At 33.1% G+C, this 20,398-nt stretch overlaps 1 protein-coding gene across 1 annotated transcript; it reads left to right on the forward strand.

Annotated features, from left to right (window-relative positions):
* The first annotated feature begins 18,805 nt into the window (after nt 1-18,805).
* LOC107063490 (uncharacterized) lies at nt 18,806-19,147 on the forward strand. Its single transcript, XM_015315408.1, has one exon. The coding sequence runs from the start codon at nt 18,806-18,808 to the stop codon at nt 19,145-19,147; it is 342 nt and encodes a 113-aa protein (XP_015170894.1).
* Nucleotides 19,148-20,398: the final 1,251 nt, after the last annotated feature.

The following is a 20,398-nucleotide window of genomic DNA, read 5'->3' on the forward strand; positions in this document are numbered from 1 at the left end:
CTCATGTCGATCTACTCCTTAGGCCATCAGTCTAGCGGTCTTGGTTACACGAGCCAAAAATACATGGGTGGTTTTGTAATTACAATTACAAACCCATTAAATTAAACCACAACCACTAGGTGAAATCACCATTAAAATACATCTATCATATCAGCAAGCAAAACCCAACAACAATATCAACACATATTTGCTAAATCACACCCTAAGAATGAGAGTTTTTAGCCACACATCAAGAAATAACAAAATACACCTAAAATGATACTAAAATCAAATGGGTATAAGGAATTAAACCTTGATTTAAGCGAAGTAAGAAGAATGGAGAAGACCAACTTTCAACTTGGGGAAGATGAAATCCTTCTTTCTTCAAGTCTCCCAAAAAACCCTCTCCAAACTTGAGAGAAAATATACCCAAAAAAGTACTAATTCTATTCTAGAAATTAAAATAAATGTTTGACTCTTAAAAATTAATAATAATTTTAGTATTTATAGACTTCAGAAAATAGTGTTGGTGGATCTTTCGGCAAGGTTAGTCGAAATCGCCGATTAACTCGGCGATTCGCCCTTTGGTGTAGTTCATCGCCGTCTTGCACTAGCCTTCAGCATCGTCGTGCTCTGTGTCATTGGGCGACCTAGTACTGCTTCGCGGAATTATTTGGCGAAATGCCGACTGCTCCTTTCATCGCCTTTTTTGATCCTGCTCATTAAGGCTTCACATATTGGAACAAAGGGCGGAGTGCGCCCCTTCGGCGAATCGCCAAGCGTGCTTGGCGATGCACATGCTTTAGCTTCTTCATTCATTTCAGCCTTTTCATTCCTCTTTGCACCTAAGTGTCCATGCTTCCACTAAAACTTTAAATACCTGAAACTTAATAAGAGTTTTCATCAGATATTGAGACAAACTAAGCATTTGAGGAAACTATTCCTATCAAAATAAAGCCCTAAATGAGTCCAATTTGTGGACTCATCAGTTTCCTATTGTTGGGTGTTACTAGTATGGGCGTTTAGTGAAGCAACATCTGCTGCCAATGAGTCAATTGTATTTAATTTTGATGCGATAGCAGATAGTTATTGTGCAAGGGATTCAACATTGGAAACTTCTCCTTGTGATTGCGAAGTAGAAGATTTGGTATTGACCATATTGGATTGGTCTACTCTAATACCAAAATGATAGAAACTAAAATGAAACAAAATGAAAATGAAACTTTATTGGTTAAATAAAGTGTAAGAATTTTAACACTACATTAACCAATAACAATGTCCGTATGGAGTGGACAAATCTCCAGATATAAAGATAAAAATAATATTTTTCCTTCCTAGAATTCTCCAAAAATACAAATATTTATAGTAAACATAAGATAACTCCTAATAGATAGAGATCGAAACAGTTACTGATGTAAATAACTGCTAGTGTCTGCTGGTAATAACTTCTACTTTATAACTACTATAGATAATTATTGTTCATATATTTTATCCTACTTAAAACAAAGAAACTAAGACAGATAAACTAAGATAGATTATCTCCACATGCTGCTCTCCTATATTTTCTTCTAGAGTAAGTCCTTAAAGAAGCATTTGTATCACAATCCTTCAGGTTTCAGCTGGCTTGAATGCCCAAGAAATAGGACAATTTTGCCAAGTCTCTAACAAAAAAATGTGTTTTCAATTTGGCAATAAGAGCAGTAATATGACCAGAATTAGAGCCCACAACTAGAATGACGTCAACATAGACTAAACAAAACAACTTAACACCATCGCTCGAAAGATAGAACAAAGAACAATCAGTTTTGGATCCCACGAAGCCTAGTGAGAAAAGTACATCAGCTAAGTATTTAATCTGCATACGTGGAGCTTGTTTGAGACCATAGAGATATTGTTTAAGTAAACAAACATGATCTGGACGAGTAGGATCAACAAACCCAGGAGATTCAGACATGTCTACAATCTCATCTAACTTCCCATGAAGAAATGCATTGGAGACATCTAGCTGAGTGATGTGCCACTAATGAGACACTTCCAAGGATAGCAATAATCGTATGGTAGCCGGCTTAACCACTTGACTAAATGTATCAGCAAAATCGAGACTTGGTCGTTGATGATATCCTTTAGCCACAAGTCTTGCTTTATAGCGATTCCATGCACCATCCAACATAAACTTCATCTTGAAAACCCATTTACAACCAATAATATTTTGAGACGAGGATGGTGGAACTAATTCCCAAGTACCACTTTGAATGAGTGCATTATGCTCCTCTGACATGGCATGACGCCGATGAATATCCTTAATAGCCTGTGAATGGCAAGAAGGTTCTACTATGGCCGATGTTGGTGTCGTAGTAGACATCAAGAATGGTTTCTTTAGCTTCAAAGAGCCTGTTTTGTGTTCGTGTGACCATCTTTTGCAAAGGAGAGGCTGTTGGACAGACCATACCAGTAGCTGAAGTGTTTCTAAAATCAGCAGAGTGACTTGTATTAGAAGAGTGAGGATTTTCTACAACTACACTTTGTGAAGGCAAGTCTACACCATGAGAAACTCCATCGTGTGAAGGAGGATTAATAGCAGATGTGTGTCCAATAATAGGAGCAACAGATGATGGGGATATGTGATTTGTCAAAGATTTTACGTATGAAGAGGGTGAAAGCTGATTCGATGGGGGCGTCGGTAGTGAAGATTGTGGCATGGTTGGTGGAATTCTTAAAGGAGAAACACAAGTCTGGAATGGCAATGTAAAATTGAGAGGTTCTAAGTTAGTATTGGTTATAGATGGAGGCACCACAATATCCTGCGAAACAAAAGGAAAAACATTTTCATCAAAACTGACATGACGAGAGACATAAAATTTTGAGGAAACAAGATCAAAACATTAATAACCTTTGTGTAACTTACTATAGCCTAAAAACGTACATTGTTTAGAACGAGGAGATAATTTATCATTTGTATATAAGGATGAAGCCATGGAAAACAAAGCCAACCAAAAATACGAAACAAAGAGTAATCTAGATCGGTGGTAAATAACACATGAAATGGGGTTTTATTTTTTAAGTGTGGGGTTTGTAAACGATTTATTGTATACACAACAGTATCAAATGCATTTATCCAAAATTTATGTGGGACATTGGCATGATGAAGCAATGCTCGACCAGTTTCAACAATATGCCTATGTTTTCTTTCGGCACAACCATTTTGTTCAGCGGTATATGGATAAGAGGAATGCTGCACAATTTCGTTATCTCTCAAGTAATTTGTCAATGCTTGATATTCTCCTCCCCAATCTGCTTGAAAACTTTTAATGGGACGACCAAAATACTTTTCAACAATTGCACGAAATTGCCTAAATATTGAAAGGACTTTAGATTTAGAACGAAGGAAATAAATCTATGTATATTTGCTAAAGTGATCAAAGAAAACCACATAATATTAATACCCTTCATTAGAAACAACTGGAGCAGGACCCAAACATCTGAACAAACTAAATCTAAAGACCCGGAGACTTGAAAACTAGACTCACGAAAAGGAACTTTATGACTTTTACTAATAGCATATGTAGAACATAAACTAGAAGACATAGAAGAAGGGACAATGATGCTAGACGACAATGTTTGACAAATAGTAGGAAATGATGTATGAGCCAAACGAGCATACCAAACCCCCAAGGATGCAGCATATGAAGATGACTTCAACACATAAAGAAAATACAATCCTTCTTCACTCGGGTCTTTGTGCAGTATGTCCCTCGTCGCCAAGTCCTTAATCAAAAAATGGTAAGGAAAGAATGCAATTGAAACTTGGTTAGACTTAGCAAAAGAAGTAACAGACAAAAAATTTTGAACAGCGGTTGAAACATGTAGGATGTCATTGAGATTAATTTTTTTTCAAGAAATAACAACTGAACTTTTACCAATGTGAGAAATAAGAATTTTGGAACCATTACCTATAGTAACTTCCTCAGGACCTTGATATTCACAATGAATACCCAACTTATCAAGATCAACAATAAGATGAAGTGTGGTGCCACTATCCATTAACCAATTTTGTGGAGACAGATTTCTTGCTAAATTAGAAACAGTGTGTACAAAAACTTTATTGCCACTGTTATTCCTAGGAGATGGACACGCATGTGCAATATGACCTTTACCTTCACAGTTATGACAAATAATTTTAGACATATCTGAAACTTGGGATGCAGTAGAATTAATTTGAGTCGAGTTATGAAACCCACAATTTTGAGATGGTTGGAATCCTTGATTTGAGGAGCGCCCACGACCTCGGCCTCCTCGACCTCTACCACGTCCACGAGTAGTAGCCAAATTAAAGAACTCTGAGTATACTGTGTAGTACGGGCAATGACAGTAAGGGCTTCATCTATTTCAGTTATCGTTCTTCATTCAACAAGAGTCCATACAATGCATCAAAAGTAATCTCCTCTTGACGCGATTCAAGTGACCTGGTAAAATGGCGATAGGAAGGTCCTAGTCCGGTAAGAACAAATTCTACCAAATCATCATTGGGAATTGGATGTTGTAGTGCAACCAACTTATCTTCTATTCCCTTTGCCTTTTGTACATATGACTCAATATTGGAATTGTCATGACGTAGAGTGTGCAACTGCGATTTGAGTTCACGAATGTAAGGTCTTGATCTTGAAGCATATGCATCAACAAGTTTGTCCCAAGCTGCACGAGCAGTCGCCACTCCAACCAATTGAGGTAGGATACTTTTTGAAACAGAAGCAACAATCTAACTTAGAACAAGTTGGTATTCACGTAACCAGACCGTATATGCCAGATTGGGTTTGGTATTGATATCGTCCAAAAATTGTTGTGGCGTCTGTGTAGTACCATCAATATGATGATTCAAGCCACATGTATATATCATAGGCATAAACTGTGTCTTCCTCAATAAAAAGTTCGAAGTTGTGAGTTTTACAGGTAATTGATGTGCGAGGTTTAGAGATGATGAAACAGTAGGCGTAATGGAAGGGCTGCTAGCTTCACCCATGAAATATTGTTGATAGATTTCGATTTTGTTTGTGTGAAAAAAAAGTGTTGATTTAACCTCTTATGGCTCTTGATACCATGTAAAGATGCTTCTCAATCTTATTCAATTCATAGCGTTGGATACATCAATATACACATGAGTATATTTTATAGGACTCCAAAGTAGTAACTGTTAAAGACTCATAATCTAAAAGTACTTACACGATTTCTTTAAATACAAATAGACTTTCACTCAAACTCCTACGTGACATTATCCTTACACCCAACACCATTGTTCCAAGTCTTCTAATTAACTCCGACAAAAACTTGCAACACTGTATACCCAATCACTTTCCCTTCTTATCCAGATGCAACATCTAAATATTCATTCAACGATCACCACAGAAAACTTCATTGAAAATTTGGCAAACTTCATCTTGCTTTACCAAAAGGTTTTTTCATTGTCAACGTCAATGTTTTAAAAGGCAGGGCGTAAGGTGAGACGTTTTTTGCAGTATGGGGTGAGGCGTAACCCCCGAGACACATAATGTAAGTTTTATGGATCTACTGAGTGTAGTCTCATGTATATTCAATTTTATTATATATCTATCTATATATAATAGGAGAAAAAAAAGACACATATCAGCATCACAAATTTTTAGAATTTTAAATTATAAATAATTAAATATTATATAAGTAATTAAATAATTTGAATTCAAATCTTGAAATAAAAATACAAGATCAATTGGTTATAAAACTCTTGCAAGTTAAATATTTGTTTAAAAATTAAATTAATATAGGACAGATTAACTATTTTAAAAAAAAAACTATTTATACACTTTTAAAAAAATAAAAATAAAACGGAACTTATATAAATACTAACAAATGTCAGCATACAAAAAAGTATATATATATTTTTTAAAGTTCAATTTATAAATTTGTAATGTTTGATCTTTTTTAAAACCCATTTAATCTAGGAATTTTTTAATATTTCAAAAAATATCCAATTTATAAAATCTATATCTATATTCAGCACCACAACAGATAGATTTTTTAAATATTGAATTTTAATTACATATAATATAGTTTTTAAAAATTTAATAATTAAATCTATATAATTTTCGAAAACAATTTTATAAATTATATATTTATAAATTTAAAAAAGTAGAAAAGAAAAAAGAAAATAAAATACGTACCCATCAGCCATTTTAATATAGGACAGATTAACTATTTAAAAAAAAAACTAATTTATACACTTTAAAAAAAATAAAAATAAAACGGCACATATATAAATACTAACAAATGTCAGAATACAAAAAAGTCTATATTTTTTATTTTAAAAAAAGTTCAATTTATAAATTTGTAATGTTTGATCTTTTTTAAAACTCATTTAATCTAGGATTTTTTTAATATTTCAAAAAATATCCAATTTATCCAATTTATAAAATATATATCTATATTCAGCACCACAACAAATAGACTTTTTAAATATTAAATTTAATTACATGTAATATAATTTTTAAAAATTTAATAATTAAATTTATATAATTTTCGAAAACAATTTTATAAATTATATATTTATTTATAACTTTAAAAAAGTAGAAAAGAAAAAACAAAATAGTATACGTACCCATCAGCCTTTTTAAATAAATAAATAGAAAAACTGTTTTTTTTTAATTTTAAATAAAGTATATTTTTAAAATTAAGTAACCAACCCATGTAATACTATTTTTTTAAAATACGGTAAAGTAGTTACCTTTTGAATTTGAATTTAAAGTGGTTACCTAAAACTGCTCTATCCATTATATTTATTCTCTATATATACACAAATAAATTCAATAAAAAAAACAATAGATCTATTCATTTGAAAATGTTTTTGTTGAATTATTATTATTATCATTTTCTTTCTTCTTTTTTTTTTTTTAATGGCTAGCCGAAGAAAAATTGGATTTATTTGCAATGAAAAAGTGAAACTCCAAGAAGATTAAGAACAAGAACAATGTTTATCAAAGTAAAAATTCTCTGCACATGACAATATATTTTTAGATCTATAATGTCTTATTGTGATTGTTTGGCTCATTTCTTCAATTTAGTTTGTGTCTGTCATATTTTGTATTTAAATTCTTTAGATCGTATGAGTTTTCTATGTATTTTTTTACATTTGTAATGTTTGATGATTTTTACAGTGATTAAATTTGTTTTAGATGCTATTTTTATTTAATTTTAGTGATGTTAATCTAATACTTAAAATTGATATTTGATCTATTCTTCTTTGAATGTGTAATGTTTTTTTTGTTGCCATTCTTCTTATGTTCATCTTTTTTGGGTGCAAATAGGTAGATTAATCCCACCATGTGTATGGGATAACTTATCCCACCATGTATATGGGATAACTTATCCCATCACTATGATAAAAATGGTGGGATAAGTTATCCCAAACATGACAACCAAACAAGATAAATTTTTTTTTATCCCATCACTATTATTTTTAATCCCTCACACCAAACGACCAGGATATACTATTAACCATGTGTTTTAATATAGTTTATTTATTGAACAATTATGGAGGAGTGCAATTACAATTTCTAGTAGAATGATTTGTAATATATTATCGTAAGAATAGTATAAATTAATTTTTATAATTATTTCCATAATAGGAAACCTCATTAATTAATTTTGTGGTCCCTACCATACCCATATTTAACTAGAACTCAAAATCCTATTTTTAGGGGAAAGAAGGAAAAGTAACGCATAGTTTTTTCTCTTCTAGAAAGAAAAGAAATACCCGCTTCTTTTCTTCAAGGAAAATGACTTATACTTTCTTCTCTTTTTTTGGACTGGGAATAAATCTCTATAAGTAGAGATTCTTTTAACGTAGAAAGATATTCAGTTTTCTATATGATACTTGCCCACCCAAGTATTAGAGAGTTCATGTTTTAATTTGGAATCATTGTAGAAGACCGTAAAGGTGGAGTCGAATTTGTTTCAAGATATCTGCACACGCTTCAAGAGGTAATCCTTGAGTTAATTTTCATATACTTTATTATGTGATACGTATTTGTGATTGTTCTATATACTCATATAAAATGTATGATTCTGAAATATTTCTATTGTATATGCTATTTTCTAACAGTTGCCATCAAGAGCCATACTTGCATCTTTATAGATAACTTATAATATGGTTATGTGTACGCATCTTATAATATCAAGAAGCAATTTTGTTTACTGTTAAAGTTTTCCCACAGTTCTTTAATTTGTCTCTTAATTTGTGGTTAAGCTTAATCCTAAGAGAAAAGAAGGGAAGTACAGAGAATTCAAATTGAATTTCTAAAGAAAAAATAAAGTAATAATTAACCCACGTATTGTATATTGTATAAAAACAATTAGTATTGGGTGTAATTTTTTCTAAAATTATTGTTCTCGTGAATGACGGCTGCTTTGTGAGAAAACTTACGATTTGTTAATCTCATACTCCCTCCGTCCACTTTTTATTGTCATATTACACTTTTCGAAAGTCAATTTGACTAATTTTTAAAGTGAAATTAGATTACATTAATTCGACATTTTAAACAACGTTTTTAGATATTCAAAAACTATATGAAAAGTACCATATATTATAAATTTTTGCATATCAATTTGATGAAAAAACTCATCGTAAAATGTTAGTCAAAGTTCTTAATTTGACTCTAAAAAAGAAAATTATGACAATTAAAAGTGGACGAAGGTAGTATTATACTCCCTCTGTCCCTAATTACTTGTCCACTTTTAAATTGACACACCCTTAAGAAAGTAATTATTGACATGGTGAGTTTACCATTTTACCCCTATTAATTATCAAGTGGATGGATTAAAAATTTAAGATTTTCAAGAAATTGTACCTTTTCAAAGTAATTAATTGAGGATATAATAGGTAAAATTATTTTGACCTTTCTTGATTTGTTAAAATGGACAAGTAATTAGGGACAACTATAAAAGAAAAAGTGGACAAGTAATTAGGGGAGAGAGAGTATTTACTTGTTATGTCCTTATATTGTTGAAACCCAAACTGAAAACTTACTAATATAAGTAATATCATTGTGGAGTACCAGAAATTAATATAAGTGATTGGTTGTAGTTTTGTATTCACATGATTAGCTGGCAATGATTGAGCTATAGTTAAAATAATTGCAACATTATCTTCATTATATGTGTGGAGATTATATGCTGAATTAACTGGAACTCTTGTTGTAAATTTTTTCTCAAATTTTTTTGTATAAAATTTGAAAAATAAAAGTGGTGATGAGGATTTTTTCCGATTATTATCAAGATTAAATAGTAATGAAGCATCAAGTTTATGTGTTGTCTTAGACCTTCCTCTCTATCAGATGAATTTAATACAATTCCCTATGTATTTAATTGTTAGTTTAATAATCTATATTAACTCTCCTAAATTGTGTAATATATGATTGGATCAGTGTAACTGGAGTTTTGATTTTCACTTGACTAAAATTAACAATAAACTCTCCATCTGAGTTAGGTTTGTATAAGTTTATGGAGTGAATAATCGATCATTATATATGTATATTATATGAATAGTTATCCAATCCTATTGATTGGTTGTTCAAGATGCATGAATATATGTGTATGTGATGATTTTGAATGTATTTATTCAATGATTATATGATTGTTGTTTGATCTATTGTAACTATTTTCAGATTCAACATGCCTCCTTTTAATTTCCTTAGTACTATTTTGGGTAAAAAAAATTTAGGGTCCTAACTATGTTGATTGGAGGAAAAATCTTGACATTGTGTTAACTACTGAAGAGTATAAGTTTGTACTTCATGAAAAATGTCCAATGAAACCAAATGAACAATCTAGTGATGAGGATAAGTTAGCTTATCATAATGACGAAAAACTGATGAGATGACGCGGTGTTACATTATGACTTCAATATCAAATGTGCTGCAACATCATCAGTTATCTGCTTTTGAAATTTTGGAGAATTTCAAACAAATGTTTGGTGACCAGGTCGATCAGCTAAGTAGACTGTCATGAGATCTCTAATGAACAGTAAGATAGCTGAAGGCACTCCTATTAGAGACCATGTTCTGAAGATGGTAGGTAATTAGAGGTCTTGGGGGTTGAGGTTAATAATGACTCCCAAATTGAGATGATACTGCAATCTCTGCCAAATAGTTTTCAACAACTTTGCCTGAATTATAATACGAATATAATGACCCGGAAGGTCATTTTTAGAAATTTTAAATATTCGTTTAACCAGAGTTAATTAATTGATGGGAAATTATAGATAATTGACTTAATCGATAGTTAATGGGCTAAAGTGATTATTTATTTAAGACCATATACCATTTGTCTCATATATATTAAAATAAGCAGGTGAATTTTTTTACTTTTAATCTATAAATATTATTCAAAGGAAAAAAAACAAAGAAAAGGAATCAGAAACTACCCTAGGCATTACAGTAGGGTTGAACTATTGCAGCGTCTACATTACAGGTAAGAACTTCAATTCTTAAAATTTTGTTACTCTTCGGATGAAAAGATTCCATGATACAAACTATTTTGATAATTAGATAGGTATGCATAGCTCCTATTACTATTATATTAATTTATTTGGATAAGAATTGGAAAGTTTGGAATCGGCTTTCATCTTGAGATGCCTTGTTATCTCTCAAATTTTATAAGAAAATTGTACCACATGTGAGACGCCATTATTCTAAAGGAAAAATTGTTTACTTTTTGAAGGACAACGTAATTGCTATTGATTTTCCTTTATAAGTTGGTGGGAGTGGTATTAATGATTTTCTCTGTTTCAAATTAGGGGTGGTGGTATGTAGGATTGGTGGTCAAGAAATTTGGATAATAATGATGGTGTAATGATGGGTGTAATCATTGGAAAATTTTGATAAATAGGTGTTAGTTGATGACTTTTGATATTTGGCCAGTTTCTATTTTTGCATTAGTCTTAAGATTTGAGAATTACTTTTCAAAATGGAGACTTAACCTTAGACTTGAAATTTGGAAATATGAGAATTGACATGTTAATCTTGATTATAAATTGAGTGAGTTTTTGGGTCTAGACTAGACCTATAGTAGTTTGAGTTTTGTTAGGTTTGAAACCTTATTGTGATTGTTAATGTGAATAGATTGCTTTGAGTTGGAAGTTCAACGAAAAAGGAAGGTGCAAGTCTCGGAGTGATTGTTCGACTATTTGAGGCAAGTGGATTTCTAAGCCCTTGTTAAGTGTATGGAATTCGTGTATTCCCTTGTAATATGTGTTTGGGAGTAATGAGAATTGGTGATGGGTTGACTTGTCCATGTCGAATAATATTAATGATGGAAAAAGGATAATAAAAAAGTAATGTGAGAAATTGTTGGTGTGTGATGTTTGAGAATGATTTGAAGGCTTATTGCTTAATTGTTGATGTTGTATCACAGTTGCATTGTTGTAAATTGTGCCTTATTATGAAAATGGTCATCTCCTCATTATTTGTGTGAACATGTCATTTGCATTGGTTCTGAGATATGGTTGTGATAAGTGTTATGTGATAAGATGATGTACCATTTCGAGAGACGTATCGCGTATCGTGATGGATACTATATATCGAGGGATGTATCGCGCGACGTGATGAATACTATATATCGAGGGTCGTATCGCACGCCGCGATGGATGCATGGACAGATATGTCCCCCATGGGTCCCGAACTGAGAGACAATGGGTGTGTATCGTTAGGTCAGACATACATCACTATACTTGATATTTCATTTCATTTCATTGCATTGCACATTTTTATCATTGATGAACTTGATCATGTGTGTTGCTGATCTTGTGAGTGCCTTGTTGTGGAACTTGTGATTGATGAATTATTGAGGTTTGTTGTTGAGGATATGTAATTGTTAGAGTGTTTATGTTGAGCTGTGTGCTATGTAAATTGTGAACTTTTAGGTTAGGCTGGTTTTATGCATGTTGTAGTTATGGAGGTTCGGTTGGGGTGGTAAGGAGTACCCGTATTCTATTCCCTTAGCTTGTGTTTAGGAGTTTACTTGCTGAGTACTGTGTGGTTTGGTACTCACCCCTTGCTTCTACAATTTATGTAGGTTACGAGCCTGGGTTTTTGTGGTACTTGCCATTCTCTTCTTTTCCGAGGCTTCTTGGAGATTTGTGAGGTAACTGTTTGTCATCTCAGTGAACCTTCTTACTCCTATTTATGATCTTGTTCTATTCTAGAAACAAGGTCATTTGAGGCTTGTGTTTTTCTTTTGAATCAATTGTAATACTTTAGAGGCTTGTATACGTGACAAACAGATTTTGGGGGTATTTTTGAGTTGATTATAAAATTTCCGTATTTTATTGTAATGGTTGAGTTTTAGGCTGGCTTGTCTTGGTTGGATAAGACGAGTGTCATCACGTCCATTTTTGGGTCGTGACAAAATGGTATCCGAGCCCCAGGTTCATTGATCTCACATGTGTACAAGCTGAGTCTAAATAAAGTGTCGAGGATCGGCACGGAGACGTCTGCACTTATCTTCGAGAGGCTATAGTGACTTTTATGAAAAATCCTCATATCTTGTAATCTCTATTGTGCGTCTTTGGTTCAATTTGATTTTTAATGCTTCATTCCATTCTCTCTCATTTATGTGATGACTCGTGCGTAGTTCCTCATGTGAGTATTTGGTGTGTTGTATTTGTCTTGGATGTTAGATTTGTTACAAATGTGGAAGTGATAGACTTATGGGATGGATGTGTTGTCAAATTTGGAATGTTCAACGACTCGAATAGATTGAGTTAGGTGATGACTTGACGAAACATTTTGAGGATATTTGGAGGATTAGGTTGAACAGTGGTTTAAGGGACTTCATGAGCGTATTATATTTTTTCTTTAGGCTAGTTATCTAGTAGTGGGATCAATACTTGTGTGGCATAGGCAATATCTGGAGTGGTTTGACAATTGGAAGTGGAATGATTAAAAGGATGGCTAGATAATGAACACTGTAACTTTGAAAATACAGTTAGTAAAGTTGTCATAACATGTATGGATTACTTAGCGAATAATAGAATGATGTTGCGCCAATGAAGGTCGGAATATCTACTACGATTTTATAGATTGTGTGTATATCAAAGAAGGTCATGATACAACTATTACAATAGTATCGATGTTTACTTGGTTAGTGTTACGGAGTGTGTTACTTCTGCTACCGACTTGATCTACAAAAGAATGCATATCGCTTGGGCTAGACACAAAACGAATTCGATAATATTTTTGCAGTTATTCACTGGATAGAAATGTGTGGGCTATTTACATACAATCTTTTCGAGGGGTATGATGTGTTCTAGTGATTGATCTAATGGACTTTCATGGTGTGATACTAGTGGTATATGAAAATGGATACGTCAATTGTCAAGTATGAATACTAACTACTTAAAGAGTTATCATTTGTATCAAATACTCGTATAATACGATTCGGTATAGCATTTACATTTGAGAAACCAATTAGGTTGTTATTGCAGATGTTTGGGGTTAAGCAGTGTGTATAAGGAAGATTTTAGTGGTGGATCGTTGATATGGTGTTAATGCGTTAAGTTGAGAAGTGTATCCCGAGGGTTCTAAATGAGGACCAATGATTTCATCTTAAAGTCCAAGGGAATGGATAGATACCAGAATGACAAGCTTATGGGTATAGGAAGTCCCAAAGAGTATACTTGTGTGAAGGTAATTGAAAATTTTAGTAAAAAATGCATTTAAAAGTGGGTTAGTCCTTTAGATTTGATTGGTATAACTGGGTTTAAAATGTCATACTGATGAAAAGGTTGACTTCGTGGTAATGACAACTTGCGAGTATCTAATGTTATGGTTTGCTACTATTCAATGAGTAACGTGGTTGCATGGAATGTTATAGGAGGTGCTGAGACACCACTTGAATAAAATTGAAAGGAGCTAGAGTCATAAATGGAAGGAATTAGTGTAATGTAGTTTAGTCTTTGAAAAGAGGCGATCGAGAACAAATATATTTACTTTGAGTGCAAGGACAAAAGATAAATCTTCACATAGTAGAAAAAATAAGTTCAGAGACGCGTGGTTTCATCTATTTTGCTCTACTTATGATAACAGTGTCACGGGTTCATCACATTGGTTAAAACCTATTGGATAAAATTTGAGAAATGAGTGTACAGACGTTCAACTCTAGTGTGATGATAATTTTTTTTTGTGGTTTTGAGTTTGGTAATGAGTATGGTTGAATTTTTTGCGATAGATTTGATAAGGTCGATGGAGAGGCGATCAATGATAAGCTAAGATACGTGAAATCATAAAAAACTTTAAGGTATGAGCTAATGTTGATAGATAAAGGGATTGAGTTACACAGTTGGATTCAAAATTCAAGTTATTATGGTAAATTTAGGTTTGTGGTAGTGTGTTTTGTCAAGGTATGAATTGGTAAGGTAAGAAATGATCGATTGCATTGAGTATGAAGCATTTGGAAGGACTTAGAAATAATTTCAGTAGTAAATTTGGTTACTTTTGATTGTTATACCTAAGGGGGGGTTTCACGTAATATTTTAGTTTAGAGGATAATGTAAAAATATCATGGGTTGTTGGTCAAAGGATAGGATTGGTAAGCAAGTTAGCGAAATGAACAAGAGTATGATATATTGAAGGGTTCAAGGTATTTAGAATTTGCATCATGGGAAGAATCTAAGAAAGGTGAAGGAATAAGACATCATGTATATATCCTTGATTCAGAGTATAAGGTTGTATGAAATTTTGCCTCTAAATTTAGATATAACTATACAATGTGGACTGGTTCCGCACCGACTTATGAGGGATGTATCATCGATTTTTCTAAAGGTTTGGTTTTGATATGGGTGACAAACAGCGAGATATGAAAATTTTAGTGTCTTATGTGGGGTTAGATTTCTCAAATTTTGATAGATGACTTATGAATGTTGTACATGATGAGATATAGTTCTGCATAGTTATTAAGATTTTCGAGTTGGATTAATACTACTCTATTGATGGACAGAACGTTGTGATGCGTTACATAAACCTTAGATGGTAAATAAAGGTTATCAACTTATAGTATACAGAATTATTGGAGTGACCAGGGATTTCTTTGAGTTTTGGTATGAGGTACATGATGGTATGAATGGTAGTTGAAAAATGGTATGTGAAAGCTCGCGTGAAATTGACATTGGGTATGATTCAATTCTCGTACCTCGATGGGAAAGTATTTTAGATTTGAAATTAGTGCTATCAGTCTTGGGTGTGACTCATATTTGTCATGTAATGCTTAAATGGAAAGAGAGAGCCATATTTTGGAATTTTTAGAGGCTACAATGTGTTTGCTAAGAAGACTTTGGTACTAGTGACAGTTTGAGAGTAAGGTAAATGACTTGTGTAGTTCTGATGTTTGTTGGTATTAAGAGTGTTAGCTTCAATGGAGTAATGTGAGGAATATGTGGGGTTTGATAAATTGAGTATGTGTAAGATTATAATGGGGATCAGACTAGTTGACTGTGGGTGACTAAATATCAAAGATATGAAGTCATATGAATGGAAATGTTTGATATGGGCGTTATGGAGGGAGTATATTGTGTTATTCGATATTGGTTCCGTACATTCTTATGTGACCCACCTACTTTGTTTCGGACATGATTTGGAGTACAATTCGTTGTATATGCTCACATGTGTTTCTATATTTATGGGTGGATCCCTAGTGGTGGATCGGGTGTACCGATCCCGCGATGTCCTCTTGGTAGGATAGGATGCTTGGAAAGACTTGGTTGTTTTAGATATGACATAGTTGGTGTTTTCTTAAAGTAGTTGAAGTATTCCAGTGGTTCTACATGCACAATTTTGCTTATGAAAATTTATTGGAGAGCTATCATGAATATTTACAATTGTTCGACAAACTTAAGATTTATCTCATCATCGGCATCACGTTTTGGCTATGTGTGATTGAATGTGGGGACCATTGAATCTAGTTTTGTTGTTCTTAAGGTTTTTCTACAATCACAACTACTGATTTAGCATTTTGACAGTGTTGTTAGAGGTTCAATATACTTAGATGTATCATTCTCTATGTGGTTACTTGATCATTTCCTTCTTTGGGTTAGATAAGTTTGATTCTCCCTTGATGGGTACCCGATGTCTAAAGATCATATTTTTATAACTTAAGCTCGTGAAAAGATTGTGTTGTGAAAAGAGAATCGTGATAAGATATGTGATGGTATGTGCATTATGAGTGTCTGGTGGTTGATTCAGACTCTCTTCTGGTTGTAGCAAATATTGATTCAGAAGGTTATCTTGGTTATGTTAGAAATGATTCGTCATGATGGTTGTGTTAAGGTCCAATAGGTTTCCGTTTAGATTGGATTCATGAGTTAGTTTGTGTCTTGATAATCACTCTTGATTTATAGATCTTCAAAAGTTTTATTTAAAAGTTCAATTCTTAGTAGCTGATCTTGATGGAATGGTCTTAAGGTGGAACTCACTTGGAAAGATGAACACCGACTGGTAGGTCAATAACTAAACTTTTGATAACGCTTGTTATATTTCCTTCTTCTTCCTTGTGTTCGAGGACAAACATGATTTTTAGTGATGGACAATGTAATGAATCGGAAGGTCATTTTTGGAAATTTTAAATATTCGTTTAACTAGAGTTAATTAATTGATGGGTAATTGTAGATAATTGACTTAATCGATAGTTAATAGGCTAAAGTGATCATTTATTTAAGACCCTATACCATTTGTCTCATATATATTAAAATAAGCTAGTGAAATTTATTACTTTTAATTTATAAATATTATTCAAAGAAAAAAAACAAAGAAAAGAAATCAGAAACTACCCTAGGCGTTACAGTAGGTTTGAACTATTGCGCGTCTACATTACAGGTAAGAACTTCAATTCTTAAAATGTTGTTACTCTTCGGATGAAAAGATTCCATGATACAAACTATTTTGATAATTAGATAGGTATGCATAGCTCCTATTACTATTATATTAATTTATTTGGATAAGAATTGGAAAGTTTGGAATCGGCTTTCATCTTGAGATGCCTTGTTATCTCTCAAATTTTATAAGAAAATTGTACCACATGTGAGACGCCATTATTCTAAGGGAAAAATTGTTTACTTTTTGAAGGACAACGTAATTGCTATTGATTTTCCTTTATAAGTTGGTGGGGTGGTATTAATGATTTTCTCTGTTTCAAAATTAGGGGGTGGTGGTATGTAGGATTTGGTGGTCAAGAAATTTGGATAATAATGATGGTGTAATGATGGGTGTAATCACTGGAAAATTTTGATAAATAGGTGTTAGTTGATGACTTTTGATATTTGGCCAGTTTGTATTTTTGCATTAGTCTTAAGATTTGAGAATTACTTTTCAAAATGGAGACTTAACCTTAGACTTGAAATTTGGAAATATGAGAATTGACATGTTAAACTTGATTATAAATTGAGTGAGTTTTTGGGTTTAGGCTAGACTTATAGTAATTTGAGTTTTGTTAGGTTCGAAATCTTATTGTGATTGTTAATGTGAATAGATTGCTTTGAGTTGGAAGTCCAACGAAAAAGGAAGGCTCAAGTCTCGGAGTGATTGTTCGACTATTTGAGGCAAGTGGATTTCTAAGCCCTTGTTAAGTGTATGAAATTCGTGTATTTCCTTGTCATATGTGTTTGGGAGTAATGAGAATTGGTGATGGGTGGACTTGTCCATGTCGAATAATATTAATGATGGAAAACGGGTAATAAAAAGGTAATGTGAGAAATTGTTGGTGTGTGATGTTTGAGAATGATTTGAAGGCTTATTGCTTAATTGTTGATGTTGTATCACAGTTGCATTGTTGTGAATTCTGCCTTATTATGAAAATGGTCATCTCCTCATTATTTGTGTGAACATGTCATTTGCATTGGTTCTGAGATATGGTTGTGATAAGTGTTATGTGATAAGAGGATGTACCATTTCGAGAGACGTATCGCGTGCCGTGATGGATACTATATATCGAGGGATGTATCGCGCATCGCGATGAATACTACATATCGAGGGTCGTATCGCATGCCGCGATGGATGCGTGGACATATATGTCCCCCATGGGTCCCGGATTGAGAGACAACGAGTGTGTATCGTTAGGTCAGACATGTATCACTATACTTGATATTTCATTTCATTTCATTGCATTGCACATTTTTATCATTGATGAACTTGATCATGTGTGTTGCTGATCTTGTGAGTGCTTTGTTGTGGAACTTGTGATTGATGAATTATTGAGGTTGTTGTTGAGGATATGTAATTGTTAGAGTGTTGATGTTGAGCTGTGTGCTATGTAAATTGTGAACTGTTAGGTTGGGCTGGTTTTATGCATGTTGTAGTTGTGGAGGTTCGGTTGGGGTGGTAAGGAGTACCCGTATTCTATTCCCTTAGCTTGTGTTTAGGAGCTTACTTGCTGAGTACCGTGTGAATTGGTACTCACCCCTTGCTTCTACAGTTTTTTTAGGTAACAAGCCTGGATTTTTGTGGTACTTGCCATTCTCTTCTTTCCCGAGGCTTCTTAGAGATTTGTGAGGCAGTTGTTTGTCATCTCACTGGACCTTCTTTCTCCTATTTATGATCTTGTTCTATTCTAGAAACAACGTCATTTGAGACTTGTGTTTTTTTCTTTTGATTCAATTGTAATACTTTAGAGGCTTGTATACGTGACAACCAGATTTTGGGGGTATTTTTGAGTTGATTATAAAATTTCCTCATTTTATTGTAATGGTTGAGTTTTAGGCTGACTTGTGTTGGTGGGATAAGACGAGTGTCATCACGTCCATTTTTGGGTCGTGAAAATGAATAAGATGAGTCTATCTTTGGCACAATTCTTGAATGAGCTACAGGTGTCAGCGACAATTGTCAAAAAACCAACACCATCTATGGCACTGTATATTCCAAAAGGTTCTACTTCTAAACCGAAAGGTGGACAGAAGAAGAAAAATTCTCACAAAACTAAGGCAATTGCACCTCCAACTGGAGGCGTGAAAAAGCCTAAGGGCAAGTGTTTTCATTGCAAGATGCCAGGTCATTGGAAGGTGCATTGTCCAGAGTTCTTAGCTAAGAAGAAAAACAATTCAGATAACTCACTTTCACTTGTCGTTGAAATATTTTTAGCTACTGTTTCTAACACTTCATGATGTGAAGATTCATGAGCCACTGATCATATCTACACTACTTTGCATGAGTTTCAAGAAATGAGCAAGCTGGTTAGAGGTGAAGTTAGTGTTTTTCAAGTGGATGGCTTAGCAGCTCCAATTTTAGCATTAGGAAATATTATTTTTTTTGTTTGATAGTGGTAGAATTTTAATTTTAAAAGACGTTTTATATGCACTTGATGTTAGAAGAAGTTTAATTTCAATTTCTAAAGTTTTGAGAGATGATTATGATGTTAATTTTTCTGTTAACGAATGTGTTATTAGCTATAATAAATATTTTGTCTCTACTAGTACATTGTACATTGATTGATGGTCTTTTTAATATTAATGTCTCTCTAGAACTGCAACAAACCATAGAACTGAATAATGTTAACCTTTCAAGTAAAATAACGTATTCTTATGATTTTAATGAGACTTGTTTATGACACTAGTTTCTATATCATATTAATCTAGATAGGATTTCATGGTTGGTTTAATTAAAAGTGAAGGCACTACCAACATGTGAATCTTTTTTACAAGAAAAAAATGACTAAGAGACCTTTCCCCACAAAAGAGAATAGAGTCAATGATAAATTATAGTATTCATTCTGATTTGTGTGGCCTGATGAGCATTCAAGAGGGAGGTGGGTATGAGTATTTCGTGACATTCATTGATGAATACTCAAAATATGAATATATTTATTTGTTGCACTGTAAGTCTGAATGCTTTGAGAAATTTAATGAATTTAACATAAAAATGGAGAAACTACATGAAAAATATATCAAGTCAATGCGATCTGATCACTATGACAAATACCTCTCTAATGAGTTCATTAGTTACTTTCATAATAAGAAATTACATCTCAAATGTCTGCACCTAGAAAGCCACAACAAAATGGTGTAGCAGAAAGAAGAAACATTGTTTTTTAGAAATGGTTAGATCAATGATGAGAGTAGATCAATGATGAGTTACTTTGATTTGCTTTATTCTTTTGGGATATGCATTAGAAACTGCAAATTACATTCTGAACTTAGTCCCTTCTAAGTTTGTTCCTGTGAAACCCATTCAACTGTGGACTGGGCACAAACCTAGTTTGAAACATGTTTGAGTTTGGAAATGTGCAACACATGTGTCAAAGAGAAGGCAGATAATTTGAAACCTAAAACAGAAGTATGTGTTTTTATTGGATACCCTAAAGAAATGAAAGGTGGTATGTTTTATAATCCTAAAGAAAAGAAGGTCATTGTGACTAC

This window comes from Solanum tuberosum, unplaced genomic scaffold (genome assembly GCF_000226075.1).
Source record: "Solanum tuberosum cultivar DM 1-3 516 R44 unplaced genomic scaffold, SolTub_3.0 scf00366, whole genome shotgun sequence".
In the NCBI taxonomy this organism is placed as follows: Eukaryota; Viridiplantae; Streptophyta; class Magnoliopsida; order Solanales; family Solanaceae; genus Solanum; species Solanum tuberosum.